Source organism: Silurus meridionalis, chromosome 4, assembly GCF_014805685.1.
Source record: "Silurus meridionalis isolate SWU-2019-XX chromosome 4, ASM1480568v1, whole genome shotgun sequence".
NCBI classification, from domain to species: Eukaryota; Metazoa; Chordata; class Actinopteri; order Siluriformes; family Siluridae; genus Silurus; species Silurus meridionalis.
In genome coordinates, this window is record NC_060887.1 from 24,765,463 (window position 1) to 24,792,348 (window position 26,886).

Here is a 26,886-nt window from a genome sequence, read left to right on the forward strand (position 1 = left end):
TGACACATTCATTTCCTTTAGTGTCTCGACAGTCATAATTTCTCTATTGCAGTATATTTTTTCCATCATCCATGCCTTCAGTAAACTGCTTAAGGCTCTGCGAAATAAAATTTTCATTTTGACAGCAAGTCATCTCTTGAACTATGAAACATCTTTGAAGCGTTTCTTTCACTTTTTATTGTTATGTTTCCAGGGGTTTTATTCATAGTCTGAGTTCACCTAATAGATATTGTGAAAACGGGTAATGACCAAAAACGTTTGTAGAAACCTGATAATCAGACACATATGAATCCAAGCCTGTGGTGTTTACAGATCCCTGACCTTAAAAGCCCACTGATCACCTTTGGGATGAACTGGAATGCTGATGTGTCCCAGACCACTTCACCATCAACATCATTGCCTGTCCTCATTAATCATCTTTTGGCTGAATGGCAATAGATCCCAACAGCTACATTTTATAGGTTAGTGTACAATGTATTATTACTTCCTGAAGTAATGGATGTCTTACAGTTTTTCTCAGTTGCTTTGGAGCGTTTCTCAGATCAGAAATGTTCAACCTCCACATCATTTAATCATTTGTGCTCATCATAAAAACATTTCTTGTTGCTTTGATAAAATTGCGAATGCTTTGGTACATACATTAAATCGATTGTGTACAAGTGTCTGTTGTTTCCTACATTATCAGATGTGTATGTCATGTTGATCAAATATATATTATGCTGGTATTACCTGAATAAACTCCTAAAACATCTCGGCAGCAGTTCATGAATTCAAGTCATTGAATGTAAAATGGTTAAACCAGTTGTCAGAATCTGTCAACCTTAAATTTCTATTAAACTTTTTTTGGGGTAAATGTTTCTTAAATTGATGAATAATGAATGAGTAAAAGTGTAAATCCTGTCCAGTCTCATGCAATCAGATAAATACATTTGTGCTGCTGAAATTCATATAAACCATAGAGAAGAAATTTAGCCTTGTGCATTTTTAATCATTGTAATCCAAACCGTAGTTTACTTCAGGAAATACGTAAACAGTGCAGCATCATACTGACAACTTAACTAAACATTTTGACGATCTTGTTTGTGAACAATGACAAAAGGACTTGTCATTCTGATGGCAATGAAGTGTTTATTGACACAATCACTTACTTTTGAGAGATGAACTAAGGATTTTGGGAAAAGTTCTGGCTTTTGCATGAAATCCAATGTATTGTGCTGTTTGTACAAATTGTTTTAAGAATGCACTTACTGGTTTGCAAATATTAAGTATGATATGAGAAATGCTCCAAAGCAACTGAAGAAAAAATGTGAAAACAAAGAAAGTACTACACCTAAATTGAGAAGTGCAAGTGTTTTGGTCAGGTATTTACAAACCTTTGTCTATAGTCTACATATAATCAGAAAAAAACTGATCTTGTCTGTGAATCCAACTTGAATTTGTCCCAAATTTGTAGGATATATACTGAGTTAGAATATAATTAGATTTTGTGAATATAAAGTAAACCATTTGATACATGTTGATTTATATGAATTCACTTTTAAATATGTGGTCGTAAAAATTTGGTTTGGGGTGACTCAGAACTCAGTAGTTGAGATTTGAGTGCACTCAGACTGTAGGTCCTGCTGGCTTCTATTTGTTCGTCCAGGTGATCCCTGGACGAGGGCTAGTCATGTGGGCTTTCTGACAGAATCTGTTGTCCCACAGACTGAGACGGGTTCCTTGATGGTTTTGCGGGCTCTGGAAAAGCTGTTCTGGTCCATGTGAGAGCGAAACGGCAGGCAAAATTCTCGAAAGCATCTCTTGAAGTTCTCATCGAGGAATGCATACAGTACTGGGTTTAGACTGCTGTTCATGTAGCCCAGAGCGATGCACAAGTGCCAGCTAATGATCACAAGTGGGTTCTTATAGTCAATCTCTATAAAGGTCTTGATTATGATGAAGATATGGATGGGTGTCCAGCAGATAATGAAGGCTGCAACCACTACCAGCACCATACGAGTAATGCGGCGCAGGTTCTTGTCCTTCTCTTTGGAACCAGAGAGCAAGCGTACATTTTTTAGACGCAGAATCATCAGCCCATAGCAGACTGAAATCACCAAAACAGGCACCACGAAGGCAAAGATGAACACACACATCTTTGTCACATTGTCATAATATCTTTCAGGGTTGGGAAATTTCAGCATACAGATGGTCTTACCTATAAAAGTATGGAAAGATTAGTAACAGTAATTGTAAGAATGTGTTATTTATTTCACTTTGAGGCAAACCTGTCCCACTGATTTGGTAAGAATGTGTTTCTATCCTTTTATGTAGCCTGTAGATTTTTTCTTGCAATAAAAAGACTTACTGCAATAAGACTTTACAGTAAGCTGGGGAAACTGGCACTCACATGTAAATGATGCACCAAACAAAAATAAAGTATACAAAAGTTTATAAAGAAACTTGATGCATTGCTATATTACAACTATACTCTGTTCACCAGTTTTTTCTGCCACTATATTTAATCTAAAAGTAGAACTGCTAAATGCATAATTTTCATATCTAAAAGACAGTTTGCAAAAAGAAAACATCAATTGCATAATTCTTCAGTGGTTAGAGAGATCATACAGTGACTATCCTATGTAGTGTTGTAGGTATCATTTTAATGTACTGCTCTAAACTGTTGTAATCTCTAACACAGGCTTAAGTAAATCTGCCACACATACTCCAAAAGTATGTTTCTTGATCCTGCAATATCTCATGTTCTCATTTTAAATGATATCTTGCCTCTGCTCAAAATATTTCTTTTTTTTTTTTTACAACATTTTTAATTTTGCTCTCTGTTTATACTACTGCTCTCTTGATAATACAACACTACTACATTTTTCTTATTATCAGTTCATCTATAGAAGCAGCTTACCATTGTCCGCGTCTCTTGTTACAGCAATGATCATAATTGGAATACCGATGGCTGATGACAGGATCCAGATGCAGACGTTGATGATTTTCGCCTTGACAGGTGTCCTGAAATCAAGAGCTCTCACTGGGTGGCATACAGCAATGTATCGGTCTACACTCATCATTGTCAGAGTAAAGATACTGGTAAACATGTTGTAGTAGTCAATAGCAATGATTATTTTACACAGCAGTTTCCCAAAAGGCCAGGTCCTCATCAGGTACTTGGCACTCTGAAACGGCAGAGTGCTGGTAGCCAAAGCATCTGCCAGAGCCAAATTGAAAATGTAGATGTTGGTTGCTGTCTTCATCTTTGTGTACCTGTTGAGATACAATAAAAATGTTGATTTGGATATTACTGTTTATGTCATAGGTAAAAAGAAGCATATACTGTTGAATAGAGGGCACTGGTTTATTGCACAATTTTAAATCTACTTCGGTAGCAAAAATGCAGTCTCTACATAAAAGGCAATATGATTTTTACTAATTTTACTAATTCAACAGTTTGCAATGTGAGATGTTTACAAGAAATGTATTGTACTTCAGTCATAAAAGGAGGTGTAGTAAAGGCTCACTAAAATGTTTCCAGCAAAACAGAACTGTCTCAGTCAAATATGACTGTAAGTGCTGAAGCCAGTTGTTATCAGACAGATTTGCATGTATAGTTTGTTTTTCTTCATATATACATAAAAAGCCTCAGAGCTATGAAGAGTTCTTGCTGTAAACAACTGGCCAGTATTGCGTTTGTAAATGAAGCCCTTGGTAAAGACAAGCTTTAACCTGATTAATTATGCGCTCACACTCCGCTGTGTGCGTCATTAAGTAAAGATTACATTTTAATGATCTGGGAGGAATCTTGGTGTCTTAACTCCACGCAACATCTATCAGCTAAAAGGTCAGAAAAAGATGTGTGGTGTAGTAGAGTCGAATGAGAAAACAAAAATGATTAAAGTGAAACACCTGAAATCATTTATGGATGAAGATTCCTGTTTATTTTAATTATGTTTTCAAAGATTTAAATAATGGCTCTGCTGCTAGAACATAAGTGTCTCATCCATTATTAAAACAGCTATTAGTGCCAATTTGAGTAAGGCTTTAAGCAATACAATGTACAAAATTCTTAGAAGACACATCATTGTTCTGGCTACATGTTGCTGTTCCTTTGTGACTGACAGTTCTGGCTACAATGCTTGTGCTTGTGCATTTTTTTTAGCTTCAAAATGTCATGATTTCCTGTACTCTCATAGGTTAAACCCAGTCCTCAAATCAAGTGTAGATCTTCAAAGCTGCTACTTATTTGATTATAAAATCATCTATCTCTCATCTAAAATATCATATCTAGGGAACAAGAAACACGTGCCAGTCAATTTTCTTTTCTTTTATTACAAAAATTTAACTTTTTTAATGGAGACCTTTTTATTTTACATGTATAAAATGCTTCATGTGAGATCTAATATTGTTTACAGACTTTTGTTAGTAACAGGCAAAAAAACAAACAAACAAACAAAAGATTGTTGGGCTAAATTAACAATCCATGAAGGATTTATGGATTTATATGAAGGATACTATTGTGCAAATCTCTGCTTTGTGTATTTGACTGCTTCATCATTGACTGCTCCATGTCTGTAAGTGTGTGTGTGTGTGTGTGTGTGTGTGTGTGTGTGTGTGTGTGTGTGTGTGTGTGTGCTGCTGGAATTGATCTCAGCCAACTCTGGTTTTACGATATTTATTTGTCTGGCATCATCAGCAATGTTCCTGATTTCATACCTTAAACATATAGCAAAAGAGTCCAGAGTCTCTCTCTTTCTCCTGTACGAACAGATCAGTTCTACTAGTAATACAGCTAATGTGTATCTGTTTTAAGTGTAAAGCAGGTCAGTTGTGTGTTTGTTTCTCTGTCTGTTTGCGGATCTGTACCTGACCACGCCGTACATAACCAGTAGGTTTCCAAGGAGCCCCAGCGCGCAGATGGCGGAGTAAATCGCCGTGATGGAGATGGCGATGATCACTGATGTTCTCTCGCTCACGGCGCTCTGCTCTGCGCTCCTGTTAAACGGAAACCGAGTCGGTGCCGAAAAGTTCTCATTATATGCCATGACTATATAACGCTCTTCAAATCCGCTCCCGGTCACCGCTGGAGGATCCATCAGTTTCCGTGAGATCTTCTGAGATCGAAATACTAGTGTAATCGTTTCTTTTCCAGGGTTATAATTCCAGATGTGTGAGAACAGAGGACAGATGCGCACGCAGAGTGCACGAGAGCGCTCGCTCTCAGGAACGCGCCCTACCCTGAGCTGCACGTGCGCGCGCTTTAGAGGAGCTCCGTTTGCGCGCGCGAGGTAACTGTACTGAAGCTATCCACAATTATGGAATGTCTTAGTTTTTCTTGCTCTCAGATGAATGGGCTGTTCCAGTGGTGTGTTTTATTATGCATAACATATAGTGGAAAAAAAATGCTGCTGTTTGTTTAATGAGCTACAAATTCATAAGGCAGATTCAGTACAGTCTGGCCCAGGTCCTGGTCCTGCACATTAAACAGTTTCCAGCACACCACAATCCACTAATCAGCTGATGCAACTTCCTGAGTGACGCTAAAATGTGCAGGAGATACTCCAGGACCAGTGTTAGAAACTTCTTGTGTGTATTGTGGTGTGCAAGGAGGACAAATACACTAAACTGTGCAGGACCAGAACCAGGCTGTATGAATCTGTCTTATGAATTTGTAGCTCATATAAAAAATAAATAAAAAACAGCAGCATTTCTGTGCACTATGGTTACACAAAATAATTCAAAACACACCACTGGAACAGTCCATAAACCTAAATGAATGAGCCCCTCTCCACTGACTCTAATTGCCAATGATGACCAATGAACTGTAGTTTTTAACAACACATGCTGTGACACAACCAATCCTGATTTGTAAAATTTATTTCCATTCATCAATACCCATGCTGAAACTGATTTGACTAACACCTGTTGCCTGGGTACTGAACAATGACATATATGAGGAACAAGAAGTAAAGATTACTGATTAGCTCTTAGCAGTTACATAATTATCCAAATGAGCCCCTAAATGATATTTTTTTAAGCTAAAGACAAGGGCAAAATATGTCCCTTTTTTCCCACTTGAAATTGTCTCAACTCTGATCATGTCTTAAATTATTTTTCAAGCAACTATTCTGATGACCAGTTGTAGTGATCTGCTATTTACTATGCCAAAATAGTACAACCACAAAATGTTGGCCTCATATAGCAACATGCTGTTTGGAGCAAAAGATGATTGAGGTGCAGCCCCATCAAGTAAATACGAAAACCCCAAGACTGTATCCAATCTCTTTGGTTTTTGGCATGTTTTATCTTTTAAAACATTTTATCTTTTAAAACATATGATTGTAGCCTTTTCACTGTTGCTACAGATACAGAACGTTCTGAATGCTAACTATACCATGCTGCACCACACTGACCAATAGAAACATTACAGGTGCTTTGCTGACCACAGATATACAGCCTTGTTTAAAAGATACAAATCCTTCTTTAGTGTAAATGCTGCATAATGGACAACACACAAACACTAGAACCAAGTATGTATAGGTAAGCTTTACCCACAATTTACATGCACGAGCCCTTTCACTGGTGCGAACGATGAGTGAAGTTCTGCGCAATTTAACTTAAATCCTGTTATACTATATGATACATTATGAATCATTCAGGAAATGTAATCTACAGCTTTTCTACAACCAGCATTTGAAAATCCCCCTACAACAGATAATAAGCTGGTTTTGTGAAAAAGCCTGGGAAAGCAGAACATCATAATTATTGAATCACATCATGATTATGGCTCTTTTCTGGTTAGATTTCTTTTTCTATTTCCTACTTCTACTAAAATATTACACAGCACTGACTACAAGGCTGAGGTTAATTTCTAGGTAACTGGTGTAACGAAACAAACATTTTCCATTGTTCACACGTTATGTCAATTACATAATCTATCATTTTCAGTATTTTGCATCTTTTGTACACATGACTTGAAGGGCCACACTTTTAAAGGTTTACCGTCAGTACACTTTTAAGTCCCATAAGGTTTCCATAAGGTCAGCTGCTTCTCAAGACACTGCTTAGTGGAGTTGATTATTTTTGAATAATGATCATTAAGAAAGATAAACAATGTGATTCTCTCTCAGAAATCTCTTGTGTCCCTTACTGGATGAAGGAACGATGCCCATTATGCTGTCGTTGTGGCTTGATGGATCGATGCTGTGAGAAAGCATGCGATGCTATACCGCTGACACAGTGAATGATGGACCTCTAATACACATAGTTTCGAGTTACATAATATGTTCAATCGTTGTAGAAGGTGCTGAAACACACATGCAAGCACTGTTTGATCACAATATCTATTATATTGTATGACTACTACAGGTTCTTTGGTTCTTCTGTGATGATGGATTACAAAGTAATATTGCCTGTGTGCATAAGACATATAAAGGATTGCTTGCCTATAGTGCAACATATTTGATAAATATTGCATATAGTGAAAAATATTTGATAAATGTTCATATATGATGCATAAAATTGGAAGGGAAAAAAACTGGCTCTGTTTGATGTAGGGAATATTGGGTCCACCTGTCCCCATGATAACGTCTTTATCCACAGGGCACAAGGGTTTGATGAAAATTGATGTAAATGATAATAATGTAAATTATGTACGTAGTCTACTGTAACCAAGTCTCATTTTTGAGAGATTTTAGAGTGATGATTCACATAGCACTCTGCAACACTCTACCTGGGAAGAATGTCTCCATCCTTTAACTACTGATTTGGAGACTTGTAGATTCAATGAGCAGATACAGGCCCACTGAAACTACACATCAGGATCATTTAAAAACAATTTGATTGTCTGTACAGTTACTTTCAAAACTTTATTTATTTATTTAACTCTATTTGTTGTTTTGAATATTGGTGAGAATCTCAGGTTTAGTGAAATGCAATGTCTGGTATAACTCCAGTGAAATTACACTCATGCCATTGATTTTTTTTTTAATCTTGGGATTGAAATGTTTTAAAGTATTTTGCAGTATAACAATGCTTTTCAAGAAAGAACAAAATTCTATTAGATTTAAGCGATAATTCAACTCATATATTTCAGTGCAAATAAATCAGTGGCCATTATTGATTCATGTGGAACACAAAGCTAGCAAAGTGCACTCTGATCTTCATTTCATTTCCCATGGCTTTTATACTTCCACTGAGGTGTTTCTTGGAAAGGATCATTACAAACCTCAAAATCAGTTGAAAACCTGTAGACAGAAATGTAATGTCCATATAGCACAGTTTTTTTTTTGTTTTTTTTTTTCCAAGTGTTAAAAGAAAGTTATTGAGATGCAGATGACCCAGTGTGACTGAGGGCCTACTCATGGTGAGGCAGTGTCCTGGCTTAATTAGCACTAATGTGAGGGACAGAACAAACCCTGAATACTATTAACATCCAATTATTTTCCCTGCTTCATTTTTTACCAGAAAAGGTATTGCATTCAGCCTGTGGGGAGCTCTACAGAAAAACAGACCCTCAAGTTCTCTTCATTGGTTTTGAAAGGCCTTTGAATTTGTGCACCATATTTTGATGTGACAGAAACAGCCTGCAGTTCATTATCTCGGTTATATAGGCTTAATACTAAAGCTTAAAACTCTTTCATGTTTAAGAAATCTTGCTTATTAGTTCATTTGTTGTTTTTACGGACATCTTTTCAATTCCTTGAAATTGGTTTTACATTAACGTTAGACTTAAATGTAATGCTTAAAAATATCTTATATACTGTAATATTCTGTTCCTGATGCTAGAATTCACTCGTCTTGCTTGTTTTGATTAGGTTTTGTGTTTCTATATTTATATTTTAATGGTATATATTATTCACTGCTATATTATTCACACATAACTAGTTTTTAATGCTTCTGTGTGAATTTATGATTTTAATCTGCTCTAAATGGCTTCTTCCTTTGTTTACATTAATTAAATTCCAGCAGAGAATGTAATTCCTTCTGTACAAACAACAGTAATGTATCTGCATGTGACATCCCACAGGGCTTAGCTGCAGTGGTGGTATTACCCAGGGAGGAAACAGAGCATTAGATAAGGAGATGGATGACACTTGTCTATGGGGACTTATTAGCTCTTTTTCCGATTAGAACAGCATTATCAGCAGCACACAACACACACACACACACACACACACACACACACACACACAAGCTCTCTGCTTCTTATCCTGTCATAAGCATGTCCATGGGGACACGTCACCCCCTCTCTCTTTAGTGATTTGTTATGAGTTTATTTTATTAGTTACACAAATTTTGCACATGTGCCAGAAGCCACAAAAAGCCCTGCACACCAGCTTGTGTACTTTACAGAAGTGCAGCTCTAATAGCCCACACAGCAGACAGTTAATTCACTCCCACATCGAAACAAAATGCTCATCAAGTGGCAAATTTCATAAGACAGTTTAGCATGTTTTATTTATTTATTATTACTATCTACATTTTTGTAATATACGATTCAGCTGTTGATAAACTGTCACGTAGGACATGATGCACATATATAAATAACAAAAAGGAAATGAACATGTTCACCGAGCTTCAGAATGAATTTCTTGATGTCAGCACATCTACAAGCCAGTATGCCTGTTTCCAAAGTCTGACCATGAGGATGCATGAAATACATTGCAGTTCCCTAGATTTCTGCTCAATTAAACAGAAACACGTTGCGTTGTCCTACAAGGTGAAATTTGATTGACTACAATAAAAAACATTGTATGAACAATGAATGTAGTGTTCATTATCATGATAATGTGAGTGGCACACACAAGTTCCCCACTGAAGGTGTACCCAGGTCAACCAGTACAGTTCTATTGCAAAAATATACATACTATATATCACAACTCTTCTAGGGAAAGTAAAGATTTGTGAGGACATGAAGTATTGGTGAGTGTTCATTGAAATTTAGTTCAGGGCAACTTTTATACTAATCTGGGCAAACCATTTTTGATGTGGGTTTATGCATAGAGGGCACTGTCATGCTGAAACATGTTTTTAGTTCCAGTGTAAAATCATTGTATACAAATGTGTGCTTTCAAATTAGTGTGTGGATGTGGTAGTCAGTTGTCCACATACTTCTTGTTCCCCCTGGGTTTCTATCACAACATTACAATAGCATGTCAGCAAGCTAGCAAATGGTTTCTTAGTAATTCTTGACTCAATTAAGATCCCTTTCTGACAATGGTGAAATCAAAACATGTCAATTTATAAGACTAAAAATATCAGTTAAAAATGCATGTACTGATTATTTTGAGCTAGCATTCAATGCAACTTCTTATATGCAGTATCTTTTAGCATGGTCGCTCCTGGCATGAAAAACAAACAGTATGGGTGGGCGAGAGGCAGATATACTGTCTGACTTATCATGGCTGTCCTAAATTTAGGCTTTAAAACCACATTATGGGTGTCAGTGGTGTCATGCTGTCCATCATATGGTTAGACAAACTGATACCTGAAACTATTTTGACACAAACACAAGCACACTAGTTTAATGGCTGGATTTCTGTACTCCAATCCTAAATTAATTTAACTGATTTCTTTGTCTAAATAACAAATTAGTTATCAAACAATTAATTAAGCAACCCAAACCCATATTAATGTTCAAACTAGAGGTCAAATATTAAACATTTTATCCCCCTTTATCCTTGAGATCATAGAAAGGGTCTCAGCTCAAGACTTGTTTAGGAATTACATACCTTTTGAACTTAAAAGAGAAGGGGCACAATTAGCCTTAAACCTCGCTTTCTTAAACCTTGTTAGCTTTTCTTTCCTAGAGAAAGGTGCAAGGACATAAAACAAGGTAGGGATGTGTGTGAGGAAGTGGTAGCTCAGTGATTAAGGCATTGGACTTTGGATCCAAAGGTCATGAGTTAAAATCCCAGCCTCACCAAGCTGCCATTCCTGGGCCCCTGTGCACGGCCATTAACCCAATAGCTGCTCAGATGTATGAATGAGATAAACGTAAGTTGCTCTGGATAAAAGCGTCTGCCAAATGCCATAAATGTACATTTCCTCAATGGACTAAGAATGAACGCAAGATTAATTATAATGCTAATCTTCTAATTCATGAGTGCAAATCTATTTAACAAAAATTATCCTGATGCATCACTAATCTGAAAATCATGCTCTGCTACTGTGGATGACCCCACATGCATGGGGCTGTGGATGTTCTTCCTTGGCTACAGAACAACAATTTCTAATAACAGTTTACATCCAAGTCTCAATAGTAACTCCAACTTTGTACAAGAAACACAAAACACTAATGATATGCCTACTCAAGTTCTTAGCACTGATTAATGATATATTATACAGTTATAGAGTTAAAATGATTAGAAATCATTCTACCTGAAGTCACCAATGATAAAGACGGCTTCTCTTTTGAGTCTGGCTTTTCTCGTAGTTTATTTCTCTAATTGCCGCAGGGAGCTTTTCTTGCTGCCATTGCCTCGGGCTTGCTCAGGAATAAATTTAAATCTTATGCCCAGATTTACAAGCAGATGCTGCTTTGTGACAATAAAAATTTAAAGTGAATACATTAATAAATAAATTCTGATACTGGTTCATTTGAACACACACTAAGAATACCATCAGTCTAATATATATATATATATATATATATATATATATATATATATATATATATATATATATATATATATATATATATAGACTGATGGTATATATATATATAGATGGTATATATAGTAGATGGTATATATATATATATATATATATATATATATATATATATATATATATATATATATATGATGCAAAGTTGCAAAAGGACTGTAAGCACATTCAATGCTCAGAGAGGACATTTCAGTGCTAAATGGAATACACTTTAAATAAGAATGCACTGTTTGTCCTGGCAATAAAACATAGGAAATGCTCAGCAATCAATTGCTTATGCTATAGCACTCCTGCAGATGACACAAGGTTCATACAGCACCAATACTTGCAATAAAATATGCACCTAGACATATACATACAATGTTGTTACACAAAGTTCACAAATACAATACATAAGTAATCTAGGGAAGGAAAGAGTGCAATCGTGAAAGTAATTATGTACCTGAATATGACATAACAGAATAATAAGGCATGAAATGTGTGGGGTATAAGTATGTACAGCAATAAGGTGTCTGATATACAGTACAATTAATTGTAGAAAACAATGTAGTCTGGTTCTCATGCAACACTATATGGTCAACAATAATGGTCACCCATACAATTAATATTTGACTCCTTGGAGAGAATCACAGCACTGAGTCAACTCCAGGAGAACACAATGGATTACAACACAAAATCCCAACTGCACTTTCAATTACTGTGAAGTTCAGGTGCTGCATTTACTAGGCTGCCACAGAAACAGCTTTTTATTTCATCCAGCCAATTTACAAGCAATTTGTTGTTATAAGATGGTTAAGAGTTTATATTTGAAATGGCACAACCCTAAAAATAAACTCAATTATCTTCTGTCTAATCCGTGGATATTTGACTGTTTCAGATTTAGAAATATGTATATGCCACACTATTATGCTGTTTTCTTTTCAACATCCTGTTTGGTTTTGTTCATTGTAAAGAGAATACTAGTGATTTTTATTACACAGTTTCATATTTGTATATTACTCAGTATTCAAAGAGTTCATTTGCAAATACTATTATACAAATAAATAATAAATGTACTAAGACTCTTAATTCATACACTTCATATTTCGCATTCCAAACATTAATTACTTTGCAAGCTGGAAGTCTAATTTATGTCTGCTTTGATACTAGGCCTATGAGAACAGCTATCGTTCATCTTCTGCAATATTAACTTATGATTGGATGACTGGAGTCTTTTATTTTAAGTGGGCTGTAGAGAGAGCTATAATTGAGATCATTGGGTTGGATTTATTGGAGTATAATTATAAGGCTGGTATCTGTGGGAAAATATTGCCAAATATCACAAGAGTGCCAGCAGCTCATCCTTCTTTTTGAGAACAGTTGTGTAGATGGTGAGGGCATGGATTAACAAGAATGTGCCAGAGGGTGGGGTGAGGGTGCAATAGGGGAGATAAGCAGAAAGAATGTGTGCATGTATATTATGTTCAATTCTCTCTCTCTCTCTTTCTCTATGCAGTCGGATGAGCACTTGCGGACATGAGCTGAGCAAAGCTGAGGTGGTGCAGAATAAGTAGTGAGCAAAAACTAAACATATCTGCCTGCTGACTACTCCAAGGAGAACAAGTTGTAATGGATAAAACCCTCATGCTGGCTTTGCCGTGTTCTTTGAACGGGTGCTGCCAAGACTGTTACAACCTAATATTGAAACTAAAATGTCTCTCAATGTGTGAAATTAAGGCCACATCCTTAACTACATCTGGGGTTAATTTAGCAGCTATAACGGCAGCTCTCTGAATTGAAATGTAATTCTAATGTATTATAGTTGCTATAGTAACAGCTCATTTGCAAGGACTTGTATGGCAAATGCTCCACATCTATTAAAACAAATAATATATGGATTTAGAAATGTGTTGTTATTTAACAAAGAAAAACTGTTAGAATTATAATAATAATTGTTGAAATGTCGAAGTGTTATGCTAAGAGACTTTCTTTTAGACATATAGAAGGACTGGGAAATTTCGGATGTGTTTTTCCTCACGTATATAACTTTAAAACTCTAAGCATTACAACATGTTATTACAGTGATGGTGTAATTTGTTTTTATTACCAAGTTGAAATCAGCACTAAATGCAGGTGCTTTTTAATGCAATAAGGGCAAAATCGAAATGTTACTAAGAACAGTTTCAAATAAATATGAGAAAAATATTACAATATCATACAATTGCAGAAATCTTGACTAAAAAACTAAATTGGGGTAGATTTATTAAAGCACAATTTCTAGACTAGCTAGACATATTAAATTAGTAATTTTATTAAATGAATTTGGAAGGCGATCTTCAAGCAATTTATGTTATTCGATTTTCAGGTGGCTACTGTGGATCAACAATATATCCTGAGGTGTCAGTGATAAAAACGGGTAATTCCACACTGAGTCAGTTGTTTAGTGCAGAGAATAAGAATGAGCCAAAGAGCATAGTACTTATTAAGGCTCACTATAGAGACAGGGGCATTATTAGCTCAGGCTTGTATCTCTTGGTAGCCATGGGTGCAGCGGATGTGTTCATCACACGTAATACTGCCTTTATCTAAAAAAGAACAGACGTCTCTTATGTCTTGTGTTGACGGAAGTTATATTATGGGAGTGTAAGTAAATATAGACCACAAAGATACAGCTTCAGTACAAATACAACTTTATTTATACTACAGGAAACACTCGATAATTAACATTATTACTGTAGAACAAATGAAGTCAAACAGTGTCTGAAGACCTGCTAACACTTCAGCTGCACAATAATCAAATCCATTTCTTATTTTTTTAATGTGTTATAATTATTTTATTCATTGATGTAGAGTTTTTTTGCTTTCTGTTTAATTATTGCTGTAGCATGTACAACAGTACATTATGGTTGTGATTAATATTCCAAATGGACTTTTTTTATTCCAAACTTCATATCATGCAGTTAATATATGCAGTAGAAAAAAATAAAAAATAAAAAAATTACTGAATACTATACAGATTGTATTGTCTCATGTGTGGCATTTTTGAAACTCCAGTATTCAAATAAGCCTTTAAAATTCATTTGGATTTTTTTAATTGTACACCAAAGTGTAATCTGCAATTAAAAAAACAAAAAAAACAAAGGATCCCAAGTGTTCACTGTAGATGGAGCTTTGAACAGGAATCAGCAAAACTGAAATATATATTTAAAAAATATTCAACAATATACATGGACCACCAATAAATCAAACTCTCTATATTTAGATCAATAAATCCATCAATGAGTTGTGCTGTTAAAATCTATTCAAAATATATTTCATGAAAGTGGGATAAAGTGATATGTAGTATTATGGTTTACAATTCAGATAAATACAATATATATCATAGCGAAAGCTAACTTTTTTTCTTTCGTCTGCTCCCATTAGGGTTCGTCACAGCAGATTATCAGTCTCTATACAACTCTGTCCTCTACATCTGCCTCTTTCAAACCAACTACCTGCATGTCTTTCCTCACCACATCCAAAAACCATCTTAGCAAAAGTTTACTAGTACAGGAAATTGTTTGAATATCAGAAATAAACCATGTTTGTTCTTTAAACTCATGCTTCTCACCTTCCAGCGGTTTCCACACTCATTGCACAATACGAATGTGGTCATCGGCTCATCAGCACTCCGAGTTTGCACCTGTGCAATATCACGTTAACATTCGATAATCAATAACATGTTTAAAATGCTAAGTTTTAATACATTTAACTTCTAGTACTTTGGTGCTTATTTCATTTATTTGCTACAGAAGACAGTTAAACATTTTGTTCTCTGTTTGAATTTTGTCTGGCTTGATAACATTAGTGTCGAAGCATACGTGCGACATAAAATTCTAGTGAAAAGAAAAACTTTAATTTAGCGTCTTTGTGCGTTTCAGAAAAATACCTGGTTGTATGTGCAATTCTTTTTCTTGCATTTGCCACACTGCAGCAGGTCAGTAGTCGTGCCTGAGGTTTTGGCCATCTGGTGCTCGCGGATGGCTTCTTGAGTCAGAATGTTCCTCAGCTGCTTCAGCTCATCACTGGCCATTTCCTAACTCACAGAGAACATTACAGAGCCAGTTTAAAATGACTCCATAAGTGCTGCCAAGAGTGCGAGCATTTATACGTTTCACAAAAGCTTAATAAATAACTGTATAATTTTACCATGTTTTGATAACTGACACATAACCCCTAAAGATCAGGAAAACTAAACATTAATTCAGGTGGGTGGAGAGTTTTCATTAATATTAATAGGTTTGAAATCTCATATGTTTGTCATCAACACCTAAATACAAAAGTTATAATTATAATTCCAAACATAAATACTTTATACACACCTCAGCAGACATGGAGGCTATGCGACTCAGCTCAATAGCGCCTCCCAGGACATTTTTGCGTAAATTTGGATTCTTCGGATCTTTCAGGTTGCTGATGCGGCTACGCACTCTGTTTTTATATTTCATATCTTTGGCTTTAATCTCCTGGTAGATATTTAAGGAGACAAGTTCAGTTAAGGAGAAATTAATGTTGTAAATCTCTCACTGAAGAGTCTTCGCTTATGAAAGCTGAGCAGCATGATAAAGGCTAATTCTGCTATTTGTCATTTCATATCCTGTCATCTCACATTGACTGTTGCAGCAGAGTTGCTAACTTTGTCTCACACTGTGGCCACCAATCAACACACAATCCTACAAAAACAATTACACTTTACCAAGATGACATTAGTCAACTGATCATTTTTCTCCTTAATAGATTTGCCAGCATCAATGGTAATTATCAAAGCCATCAGTGCTATCTAGTATTATTCTTGTTTACATTTTAACTGAAATGTGTTAATATAATCACTTTCTGATAGAGCTGTTTCTCTGGTGGTATACTGTGCATAGTGTCTTATACAACCAACAAATAAATATATCATAAATACATCTTTAAAATATCTTTCATTTCAAGATTACTAAGATTCATTTTCATGTTTTGAAAGGATATGATCTTCAATTTCAGCTGCCATGGCATCACAGTTTGCTCCATAATATTTGTAGTCATCTGTAAATAAAAAGAAAATCAATAAATAAAAGGTGGGGAATATCACTTAATTATGATCTACTAATAAACTTCATACTCATAAAATCTAAGGGAAATGTTATGATTGTACATTTGGGGTTTTCTGTGTTTTACTACCATCTGTGCGTAGTGCAGCTGACAGCATTTCGATGCACTTGTCCCTAACGGAGTCCCCAGTAAGCAGGTGAGGGGACAGAGGACCACCAGCAGGGCTAAATGAAGGGGACAGAGGGGTGGTAGGGGTGCTTGGTGTCTTTGGAGTCTCAGGTTTACTTTTTCTGTGCAGAAGGGACAAAATATCATGATGATATTGCATTAAAACATTATTGAATCTTATTTCCACTGATTCAGATATGCATCATACACAATGTTACTGTGGATTTGACTGTAGTGACATCTACATAGAGCTGGGCACAGCAAACTTTTTTCATTGCTTACTAAAATAACTCTCTGAGCTATAACTGTGATATGAATCAGACTTAGTGTAATTTTCCAAACATAGCCTTAGCTGCCGGGGTCAGTAACTCTCAGTAAAAGTCACTTGGTTTTGAGTTATCTCACTCAAGTCTAAGCACATGCTGTGCAATGATATGTCTAATCTAACACACTTAATAATAGTTATTGCCAAATTATGACAGTAATGATAAGTTTATTTCAGCATGTTAGACCACAAAAAAATCTAAACATTTAAAATATGAAAATTAACTAAAATAAATGAAATGTTGAACAGCAATTAGCATCAGATGCTATATAAACTCTACCGTTCATCATTACTGTCTGTGGACACCTTTCTCTGTATGGCTCCTGGTAGAGTCAACTTAGGAACATGAGCTTCTCTCCTGGAAGACACAAGCAAATATTCTCAAACTTCTCTTTTTTAAGTTCTGAAAACTAATGATTGTATAGTGTAGAAGTGTGCGTTATTCTTGCCTTTCCTCAGAGAGCTTCTTAGGCAGGGGTGAGCTTCCTGACTTTGGGTTAACTGAGTCCCTTCTGTGTAAAAATGTTTTATATTATCTGCCCTAAACAGTAACATTTGCTCTAATGATTAAAAAATTGGCAACAAAAAAAAAAGGTTTAAGGCTTATACTGTACCTCTGAGGTTTAGAGTCACTTGATTGCTGCCTCTGGATAGACTTAGAATCGGTGGAGTCTTTTCTGAAAGGAAAAAAGATTTTGTTATAAAGCTTCCACTCTATCATGAACTGTTCCAATGTCACATTTGATGTTTCTGATCAGACCTTTCTTTCTTTGTGTCGTTAATCGGCTTTTTCAGAGGTTGTTGACTAAAACTTGACGAATCCATTCTTAAAAAAACAACAACAACAAAAAAACAATAAGAATTTATGAACACTACCAATTTAATATGAAAAAAAAATCCCTGGAAAATTAGAGACCATGAAATCACTGCTAAACTAATTAGTGCAATGATACTGCCCCCTGTCTTTCATCCATAATGACACATCTATGTCATTCAGACCTTTCTTTCTTCATGTCTGTAGACAGTCTTTTGGCTGGTTTACTCTCCCCCAGATCTCTGCTGACACAGGAGCAATAATCAACATTTTAAATAACAATTCAAATACATTATTTCACCACATGCATTCCCTTTCACCATGATCAGGCGGTTCACATATCTGTAATTAGTTCAAGACATGGGACACGTGCAGGATGAGAGATTCCAGCTTTGAAGACCGATAAGTTACAAGCTTCAGACCTGTGTTTCTGATGTTCAGATATCAGCTGTTGTGCACTTCGTTTTGGTGCTGGCATGTCTTTTCTACATGTTTTATGGGGAGAAATAAACTACCGTGAGACAAATACTAAAAATATCTGTTCAGATAAACACATATGGAACATGTCTGGTTCCCAGCATGCTGAAAATCCTATACCATAACCTTTCTTTGTCTTTGGCTTCTTTTTCTTTCTCTTTCTGCATGTCTAAGGGAGGACGCTTTGTAAGAGTAGAGGGATGAAGGTGGAGAGGAAGAGCAGGAAGAGAAGCATCAGGATTCACAGGCTGTTTCCTAATAACAACAACAATTAACTGTTGAAAAAGGCATAATCACATGACAACACATATATTGCATATTCTTCTTCTAGACATGCATCACAGAAACACAACTTGCAGGACAATTTTGGTACTGCACTGACTGCATGCATACAGCTGCTGCTGATGATAATAATAATAATAATAATAATAATAATAATAATAATAATAACAAAACAGCTGCCCAATGAGGAGAGGGGGGCAAACACATTCCTTTCAAGCACATAAAGCCAGTCAAAGCCAGTCATGCTGAATCACGAGACAGCTGGAGACACTCAAGCAAAAAGCTATCAGCCTTCATCTTTATACATGTACTCTCAGGTGCCCACAATTTCCAAATGATGCTATTGTTGACAAGAGAACTTGCCATCCCTCCACCCAGCAAGCATGATTAATTTTGCTATTTTGACTCCCAGCAATGGAAGGTTGTGGCATTATCAGAATTTGAACAGGATGATTTCCAAATAAAAGAAGCAAGCTGGTGTGCAACTTTCAAACCCAGAACCAATATCTTAAGGGGGCTTTAATTACATGCCAATATATTAAAATTAGGCAATAATAATTTGCAATTGTAAACTAATGGCAGTATGACTGCTTACACATTTTAAATTCAAGCCATGTAGGTTAACCATACACATGGAAGGGAGTAGAATCTATTGTGAAGGTCATATGCAATTTAAACAGATGAATTGTAAAGTGGTCATTACACATTTCTCTAACAATCTCAAATTCCACCACCAGAGGTCACAATTGAAAGAACACTTTTAGGTTACCCTACTTATTTATAACGTGTTGTAAGCCTAGTTACTCATAACCAGTTTCCAGCCTCTAAACACAGTACTGTAGGGATTAACTGAGATTAACTGAGGTCCATCTTTACAACTGCCTGCTTTACTTTAGGTTAGTCCAACCCAGGACCTACACAGAATTATGCTTTAGAACTTAACATTTTAACTTGAATTGCCTTTAACCATCTTACATAAAAATACAGTAAGACCATGTGGATGGTACAGTTATCTATATCTTCTAGTTAGCAGTTTCACTGTAAAACATGTAGATTAATGGAGCTCATAGTCCACCTACTTTGATTCTCTGACAGCCCAACTAGTTTACCTAAAACTTTTTGGACTCCAGGTGCCCAGGTGCCAGGGTAAATAGTAGTTTGGCCTTGTTGTAAGGGAAAGCCTTAAAACTGCTCACTTATGCAGGACTTCCACATGCAACCAAACATAAATCTGGCCGATAGAGTTCTGTAAGAGCTGACACTGCTGGATTTCGCCTCCAGAGTCAACTATTCCAGAATAAATTTTACCATACTTTGTTTTAAAAAAATACTTTCCCAAATCACTTTGGATTAGACAAAGGTTATAGAGTACCAGTGAAAAGTTTGGACTCTCCTTCAGTGGCTTTTCTTCATCATTAACAACATAGTACATTAATACTGAGAGCATCCAAACTATGCAAACTATTACATGTGTAGAACTATGTAGTAAATAGAAACGTTAAATAACCCAGAATATGTTTTATATTTTCGATTCTTCAAAGTAGCCACCTTCTGCTTTGATCACAGCTTTGCACACTTTTGGAATTCTCCAAATCACCTTCATGAAGTAGACAACTGGAATGGTTCTTCCATAACATAGAGAAGGACCTTTGGTATCATTGTCCTTTTTAAAAACTAATTATGATCCTACTAAGCACAAACCAGATAAGATAGCATGTTGCTGCAAAATGCTGTGCTGTTAAGTGTACCCTCAATTTTGACTAGCAAAACACCCCCACACCTCCTCCTCCATGCTTCAATAAGGAAACCACAGATTCAGGAACCATCCGTTCACCCTCTGTGCGTCTAACAAAGACATGGCAGTTAGAACCAAATATGGATGCATGAGACCAAAGGACAGTTTTCCACTGAGCTAATGTCCATTTCTTGTGTCTCTTGGCCCAAGCAAGTCTCTTCTGCTTGTCATTCTTCTAAAGAAATTATTTCTTTGCCACAATTCAACCATGAAGGCCTGACTCACGCAGTGATTCTATGAAAATGCCAAATGCCAAACTGTCATTAAAGCTAAATGTACTACTCCTACTACTACTTTCTGGGTTGTTTAATACATTCTTTAAAAAAAATAATAATAATAATAAAATAAAAAAAAAAATATATATATATATATATATATATATATATATATATATATATATATACATATATATATATATCATATATCATATAATATCTGTGCAATGTCTTGTGTCATATATTGTTTGTTTTTATGGTTAATTATTACTTAAGTATTTGAATAATTACATTTTGGATATGTTTTTCACTGATTCTCAGGGGTTTTTTTTACCCTTAAATTCATTTTGCACAAGGATCCTTTACAGTCATGCAGCTCTGTTGCAGTAACACAATAAAAGTAGCAATGCACAATAATTAACCTGATGTGTTTCCTTAAAAGCAATAAATGCAAAAAAAAAAAAAAAAAACCTGATAGGCAGAACAAGAAAAAAAGTTGTTTTTCAAAGAGCAGTTGATTGTAACTCATTCCCATGTATTTAAACATTATGATACAGTACAACAGAAGAGTTCTAAGTAACCCTGGTCACATTATAAACGGAAATAATAATATTGAAGTCCTGTAGTAAAAATGGCAGCACTTTACTGTGTATGGAATGTGGTTCTCAAGGGCACAACAAATAAAACAAACAGGATGTTATCAGCTAAAACCAAATCCTTGATCTCTTGGTACATAGCCAAGTTAAAGTGTGCCATATTTGCTAGAGACGTAGTGATATTTGCATTGCTGCGCTTCTTTGGCATAAACTCCTTCAGGTTTCAATACTTTCTATGATGTTTAAACAATGAGTAGTGTACTGTACACTTATACTATAATAATAGAGCATCCACAAACTTTTCCTAATCACCACAAAAGCTTGTGGGAGTTCTATATTAAAATACATTAGTTTTATATACAGTAGTTGATGGTTGCAAAGCAGTTAGAAGGTTAAATCTGGATTTTATAAATTCAGTTAAATAAAACATACTCTGCACTTGAATAAAGCAAACAGAGACAGATACAAAGAGTTATTTCAAATTTCATGCAAGTTTTACATATATTCACAACAACAAATTACTTCTATGGTCTAAGTCACCATTGCAAACATGATCTGACCTCAGTTTCTTCATCTCTAAAGCACACTGTTTCTGAGCAGGAGGATGCAGATGAAGAGGTAAAGGAGGCAGTGGGGCATTTGGATCTGAAGTCTTTTTTCTAGGTGTTAAATAAGCAGCTTATTTTAGTTATTTAATACATGCAAAAAAAAATAAAAAATCACAATGTTCTATATATTCTGAACTATAAGCATACATCTTTGTACAAGGCAGACTATTTTTGTTGATAGTAATGAAAACATGAGTTTAAAAGGCATGCTGAAACACATTCTGACCTCTCTTTAGGAACTTCTAGAGATGGCCTTTTATTAGAAGAGGAATGATGAGACTGAGAATGTTGAGAGGTCAAAGTTTCTGGTGTGACTCTCCTGAAAGTAATTTATACAATTTCTACAAATTAAGATCTCAACGCATCCATCCACTGTTTCTTAAACGTGTTCTCACAGAGTTTGTCATTGTTCATTCCAATGATGCTGACCTGTCTCTCTTCACCTCAGGCTGGTGTTTATGAATATGAGCAGGAAGAGAATGGTGAAGGTGAAGAAGTTGAGGAAGACTGTGGGGATCGGGAGCCTCTCTCCTGTGTAATTAATTTTGTATTCAGCACCTCAAAAACAGCAAAATGACACTAATACTGAAGTAATAATTAGAAGAAAATATTAATAGCTGTCAAGTCATAATATATATTTCTCAGTCGTTTACATAGAGCTTGTATAGAGCTTGTATAGAGCTCGTATAGAGCTTGTATAGAGCTCGTATAGCGCTTGTATAGAGCTTGTATAGAGCTTGTATAGAGCTCGTATAGAGCTCGTATAGCGCTTGTATAGAGCTTGTATAGAGCTTGCATAGCGCTCGTATAGAGCTTGTATAGAGCTTGTATAGAGCTCATATAGAGCTTGTATAGAGCTTGTATAGAGCTTGTATAGAGCTTGTATAGAGCTTGTATAGAGCTTGCCAAGCAAGAAAACATGATGCTTGCTGTTTGTTTCTACATATACAAGCCTTAATTGTGAGAATGGAATGAAAATAAACAGAAAGCAAAATAACATCAGGGGCATCTCCCTGAACGCTTTCACACATTATTCAGCACATATTATTATTAATCAGTAGCCTTAAAGTATACTACTGCCTAATATGGTTTGTAACAAATTACTGAAAAATAATCTAACATGAGAATGAGACAAAAATTAACCTTGTATGTGGGTTTTCAATAAAGGAGTACATGAATGAATAAACACATGTAGGAAAAATAGAGAAAACATTATCTGAAATAACACTCCTATATGATAGTGTTTACATTAAGATAATGATTAGTTTTTTATCACACTAGATTAACTATGATAATGAGCTAATCTTGATAGACCAGGCCTGTTATTTACCCAAACACATACACCAATTCTCAGCACACCACCACAATGTAATTTGGTGTTTATCAACCACAGCCGTTCAGTATTTTGCAGGCACTGAATGTTAATATGTTAATGCCAGGCACATCCTCTGATGGCATACAATAGCCCTAACCTGTCTTTCTTCACTTCCAAAGATGAGCACTTGTGATGATGGAGTGGTGAAGCAGAGGAAGATACACTTGAATCCATAACATTCATCCTAACAGAACACAAGAACTCTTCAAACTTGTGACAATATTTTACCACTGAATACATCAAGAAATCCACATAAGGCACAAGCTCTCACCTCTCCCTCTCCTTTGTGTGATTACTGTCAGCTTTTTCCTTTTTGTGGTCACTTACATGTCTTTCTTTCTTAAACACTGCATCATTTTTCACCTTTCTGTGCTTATCAACAGGTTTCTTGGGAGAGTTTAAACTAGATTTCGGACTGACAAGACAAAAAGATTAGATTTAAATGTGTATTGGTCTTCTTGTTCTTCTTACTTAGTTTCAATTCATAAAAACCTACATATGATATAAATACTGTTTGGTTTCACTTTTACTTAAACTTTACAGTTTCATTTGCTTCAATTCAGGATTTACCTTGACTCTGCATCTGGAGAAGGTCCACTGGGTGACTGTGTATTGGCCGTGCTCCCATTTTTGATCTCGTTTGGTCTTTCAGCCTTCTGGGAATGGCTCGATTCTATAATGCATTGCAAGTATTATTACTATTTTACCTCTTTATTTTGCAGAAGCGTTTGGGTATTTTAAAGTACTTCATAATCAATAGGCCAAAACATCGTAGCTACCTAATAGCCTCTTCCAGTTTTTGATCAGGATCTTCGCAAGGGAGACGACATCTTCATCACTGCAGTGTTTTCTTATTCCATTGACAGACATACCAATTCTTGTGTCCTGGAACAAAAGAATAAAGAACTACCGTCATGCATCATAATCATAATTCTAACACTATTATATATAGATATATTAGTTGTATGATAGTTTTGACGATTGTGTCAATTGCTGTGTTCCAGTTTGTCTTTGGATTGACACTGTTTCTGATGTTTAACTTGAATAAAGGGGAGTTTTTCCACCACCGGCTCACTCATCAGGGACAAACTTACTTATAAAGAACATATTCACTTTTAATCACCACATCATCTGTGTAAAGCTGCTTTGAGACAATGTTCATTGTTAAAAACGCTATACAAATAAAAATCAATTGAATGAATAAAGTGATTATTTTTCTGATTTAAATCAAATCAAATTTGATTTGTCACATACATGCAGGGTACGACATGCAGTGAAATGCTTTAAAGTTTATAATTTATAGTTTGTTTTTATTGTTGTTGTTTTTTTTTTTTGACTATGAGCTAATCATACCTGAAGCAACTTTAGGGTCATATCAAATTTTTGCAATTCTCTCAACAGGTCAAGAGCGCCTTCCTGAAAGAAAGGAAAAGAAACATTAGATTTTTTGTTACACCTTGCTGATTAAATGTTATTATTCTGGATTGAGTGACTTATCTATAAATGGTTCCTATTTAATCAGGTAATTCCTCCATCTTGTTGTTAGGGCTCAGTGACACGCATGAAGTGAGTAAACATTTATACGGCGCAAAATATACGCACCTGCACAAAGTTTCCAAAAGTCAAAAAATACTTGCAAGCAAAATACTTAGTCCAGTTTTTGCCTGTAGTTCCACATTTGTTCATGCTCGTATCGCATAAACCCAGACAGCAACTGCTCAGTGCTCTACAGGACACCTGTTCACATGCGCGTGTCCCGACGCGCGGCCGCGCGCAGCAACACTATTCCACACTATTCCACACTTGTGTAAGTAATCAACATAGGAAGTGTGCATATGCATGCAAAATAAGCGAAATGTACGACGTATGGCGTACCAAGAACAACTCAAAACACGGCACACGGGGAACCATTGGAAAAAAAAAGAAGAGGAAAACAACAGGTTGAAGTCAAAATAAATAATCTCACCGTGTTATTCCTAGACACCATTTTGTCTAGTTTTTTCGCAATCCGTATCAGATCCTCCTCTCGTGTCATTGTGTACGCATCGGTTTTGCCTACAGCAGCAAGTGAAAGTATAAATGAATGTGGATCGACTTTAGAGAATGTAACAAAAAATACACACACACACACACAAAAAGAGAAACGCGCGTAATGGAAGAAGTTTGGTTCGCAGTTGTTCCTGCAGCGTCCCGCTCGGCTCAGGGGCGGGCCTGTACAGCACGAGCCTCTAAGCCAAATGCCCTGGACACATGACAAGTGCCAGGAATAGAAAGAAGGTCGGACACAAGCTTACTACCAATACTGAATGCAAATTGTTTATTTCAGTAAGAAAAATACGTCTCTGGAGTGCAGTTTCATGCGTCCTACAAAAGACAAATGCAAAAATGAACACCTGCAATTCGCAGCTATTCTCCCTAATGAACACTTGTAACATGCTATTACTACAGCTGTGTGTTTTAGATTAAAAAAATGGACACTAGTCCTTTTTGACCAGCCGGACACGGTAGTAAAATGGACACCAGGGACTGATCCCAAACTAATCACACTAGTCAAGTTGTAGTGTCCTGTTAAAAATAGGCCAGCTGGAGCACAGCTGAACATGTTTCATAAATCGTCCAGCAGACGGCAGTGTGGTGTCAAATATCATCCTAGTGTTCTGCAGGACTAAAGTAGGACTTTGGCTCTCATCTCTATCTCATATAACTGACATCAGCCAAACTTAGATATCATAAATGCTCCGACTCTTGACTGTGCTGCAGAAATGTGTAGAGCACCGAATATTTATTTATTTATCTATTATATTATATCTACACCAAATTATTTACCGAAGGTGTTTTTTTTTCTTATGGGGAATAAAGCAGGCAATGCAAACAACACTTATTTATAGAACATTGCACTTCAATAGTAATTTATCGATTAATTAAATTCTAGTTATCGCATTTACATCATTATCAAAATGCCAAATTCAAGAATAATTCAGTGGACAATTATTTGCACTATATCAATTGAGTGTATTTCTTATACATAATGTATCCAATCCAAAATGTTGCTTCTTAAGTTTTAAAAAGTCAAGTAACATCATTTAACGTCTATTAAATACACATTAGGCCTGGTGTACACGAGTTTTATATGAGTTTAGTATATTTGGTATATTCAAACTGGTTCCATCTTTTTTTTACATTGCAAGGAAATGCTATTTATGATTAATATTTATATGTAGGTATAATCCATATCCCAAAAGCTGGCATTGTCCTGGAAGATGACAGATCTAAGGCTGGGAAAACTTTCCAAACAGTATAATATATCTACATACACAAAATTGCTACATATGTGTCTGCAATCCATTTGTCAGCCAAAGGAAGGCGCTATTGAGCCATTTTACTATTGAGCAAACAGACCTTTTTTCTATGTATAGCTACAGTACTTCTTTTTTTAATTAGGTGTTTGGGAACTGACTGACTTATTTGTGAAAGTTTGAGTGAAGCATTAAGTCCTGAATTTAATGCGAGGTATTTTTTGTTGT

General features: G+C 35.8%; 2 protein-coding genes across 8 annotated transcripts; both read right to left on the minus strand.

The window, feature by feature from the left end:
* Nucleotides 1-454: 454 nt before the first annotated feature.
* Nucleotides 455-5,465, minus strand: oprd1b (opioid receptor, delta 1b). The gene is made up of 3 exons (XM_046848576.1): nt 4,852-5,465; nt 2,900-3,255; nt 455-2,197 (listed from the first exon to the last, which is right to left on the minus strand). Exons 1-3 carry the CDS (start codon nt 5,079-5,081, stop codon nt 1,668-1,670), a joined length of 1,116 nt encoding a protein of 371 aa, XP_046704532.1. The 5' UTR covers nt 5,082-5,465; the 3' UTR covers nt 455-1,667.
* An 8,842-nt stretch (nt 5,466-14,307) lies between these two features.
* tcea3 (transcription elongation factor A (SII), 3) lies at nt 14,308-25,823 on the minus strand. Of its 7 annotated transcripts, none has more exons than XM_046848119.1 (22): nt 25,329-25,823; nt 24,716-24,778; nt 24,142-24,247; nt 23,933-24,035; nt 23,634-23,777; nt 23,460-23,546; nt 22,417-22,518; nt 22,214-22,306; nt 21,940-22,038; nt 18,618-18,746; nt 18,437-18,499; nt 18,200-18,259; nt 17,961-18,026; nt 17,815-17,877; nt 17,650-17,712; nt 17,481-17,558; nt 16,837-16,997; nt 16,645-16,701; nt 15,996-16,150; nt 15,563-15,709; nt 15,245-15,316; nt 14,308-14,825 (listed from the first exon to the last, which is right to left on the minus strand). In XM_046848119.1, exons 1-22 carry the CDS (start codon nt 25,395-25,397, stop codon nt 14,817-14,819), a joined length of 1,989 nt encoding a protein of 662 aa, XP_046704075.1. In that variant the 5' UTR covers nt 25,398-25,823; the 3' UTR covers nt 14,308-14,816. The 7 variants fall into 7 exon arrangements, with proteins under 7 accessions (XP_046704075.1, XP_046704073.1, XP_046704074.1 ...); XM_046848117.1 differs by lacking the exon at nt 25,329-25,823 and adding an exon at nt 24,965-25,287; XM_046848118.1 differs by lacking the exon at nt 25,329-25,823 and adding an exon at nt 24,965-25,286 and having other exon boundaries at nt 18,200-18,256.
* Between the last annotated feature and the right edge of the window lie 1,063 nt (nt 25,824-26,886).

Excerpts from the sequence above, each read along its gene's own strand:
- oprd1b (XM_046848576.1), bottom strand. The coding sequence starts at position 5,081 with ATGGATCCTCCAGCGGTGACCGGGAGCGGATTTGAAGAGCGTTATATA. Across the intron at positions 3,256-4,851 it reads GTTATGTACGGCGTGGTCAG|GTACACAAAGATGAAGACAG; the intron begins GTACAGATCCGC and ends GTATCTCAACAG. Across the intron at positions 2,198-2,899 it reads AACAAGAGACGCGGACAATG|GTAAGACCATCTGTATGCTG; the intron begins GTAAGCTGCTTC and ends ATACTTTTATAG.
- tcea3 (XM_046848117.1), bottom strand. The coding sequence starts at position 25,048 with ATGAACAAATGTGGAACTACAGGCAAAAACTGGACTAAGTATTTTGCT. Across the intron at positions 18,260-18,436 it reads TCTGAACATCAGAAACACAG|CAGAGATCTGGGGGAGAGTA; the intron begins GTCTGAAGCTTG and ends CTCCTGTGTCAG. Across the intron at positions 17,878-17,960 it reads AACGACACAAAGAAAGAAAG|AAAAGACTCCACCGATTCTA; the intron begins GTCTGATCAGAA and ends TTTTCCTTTCAG.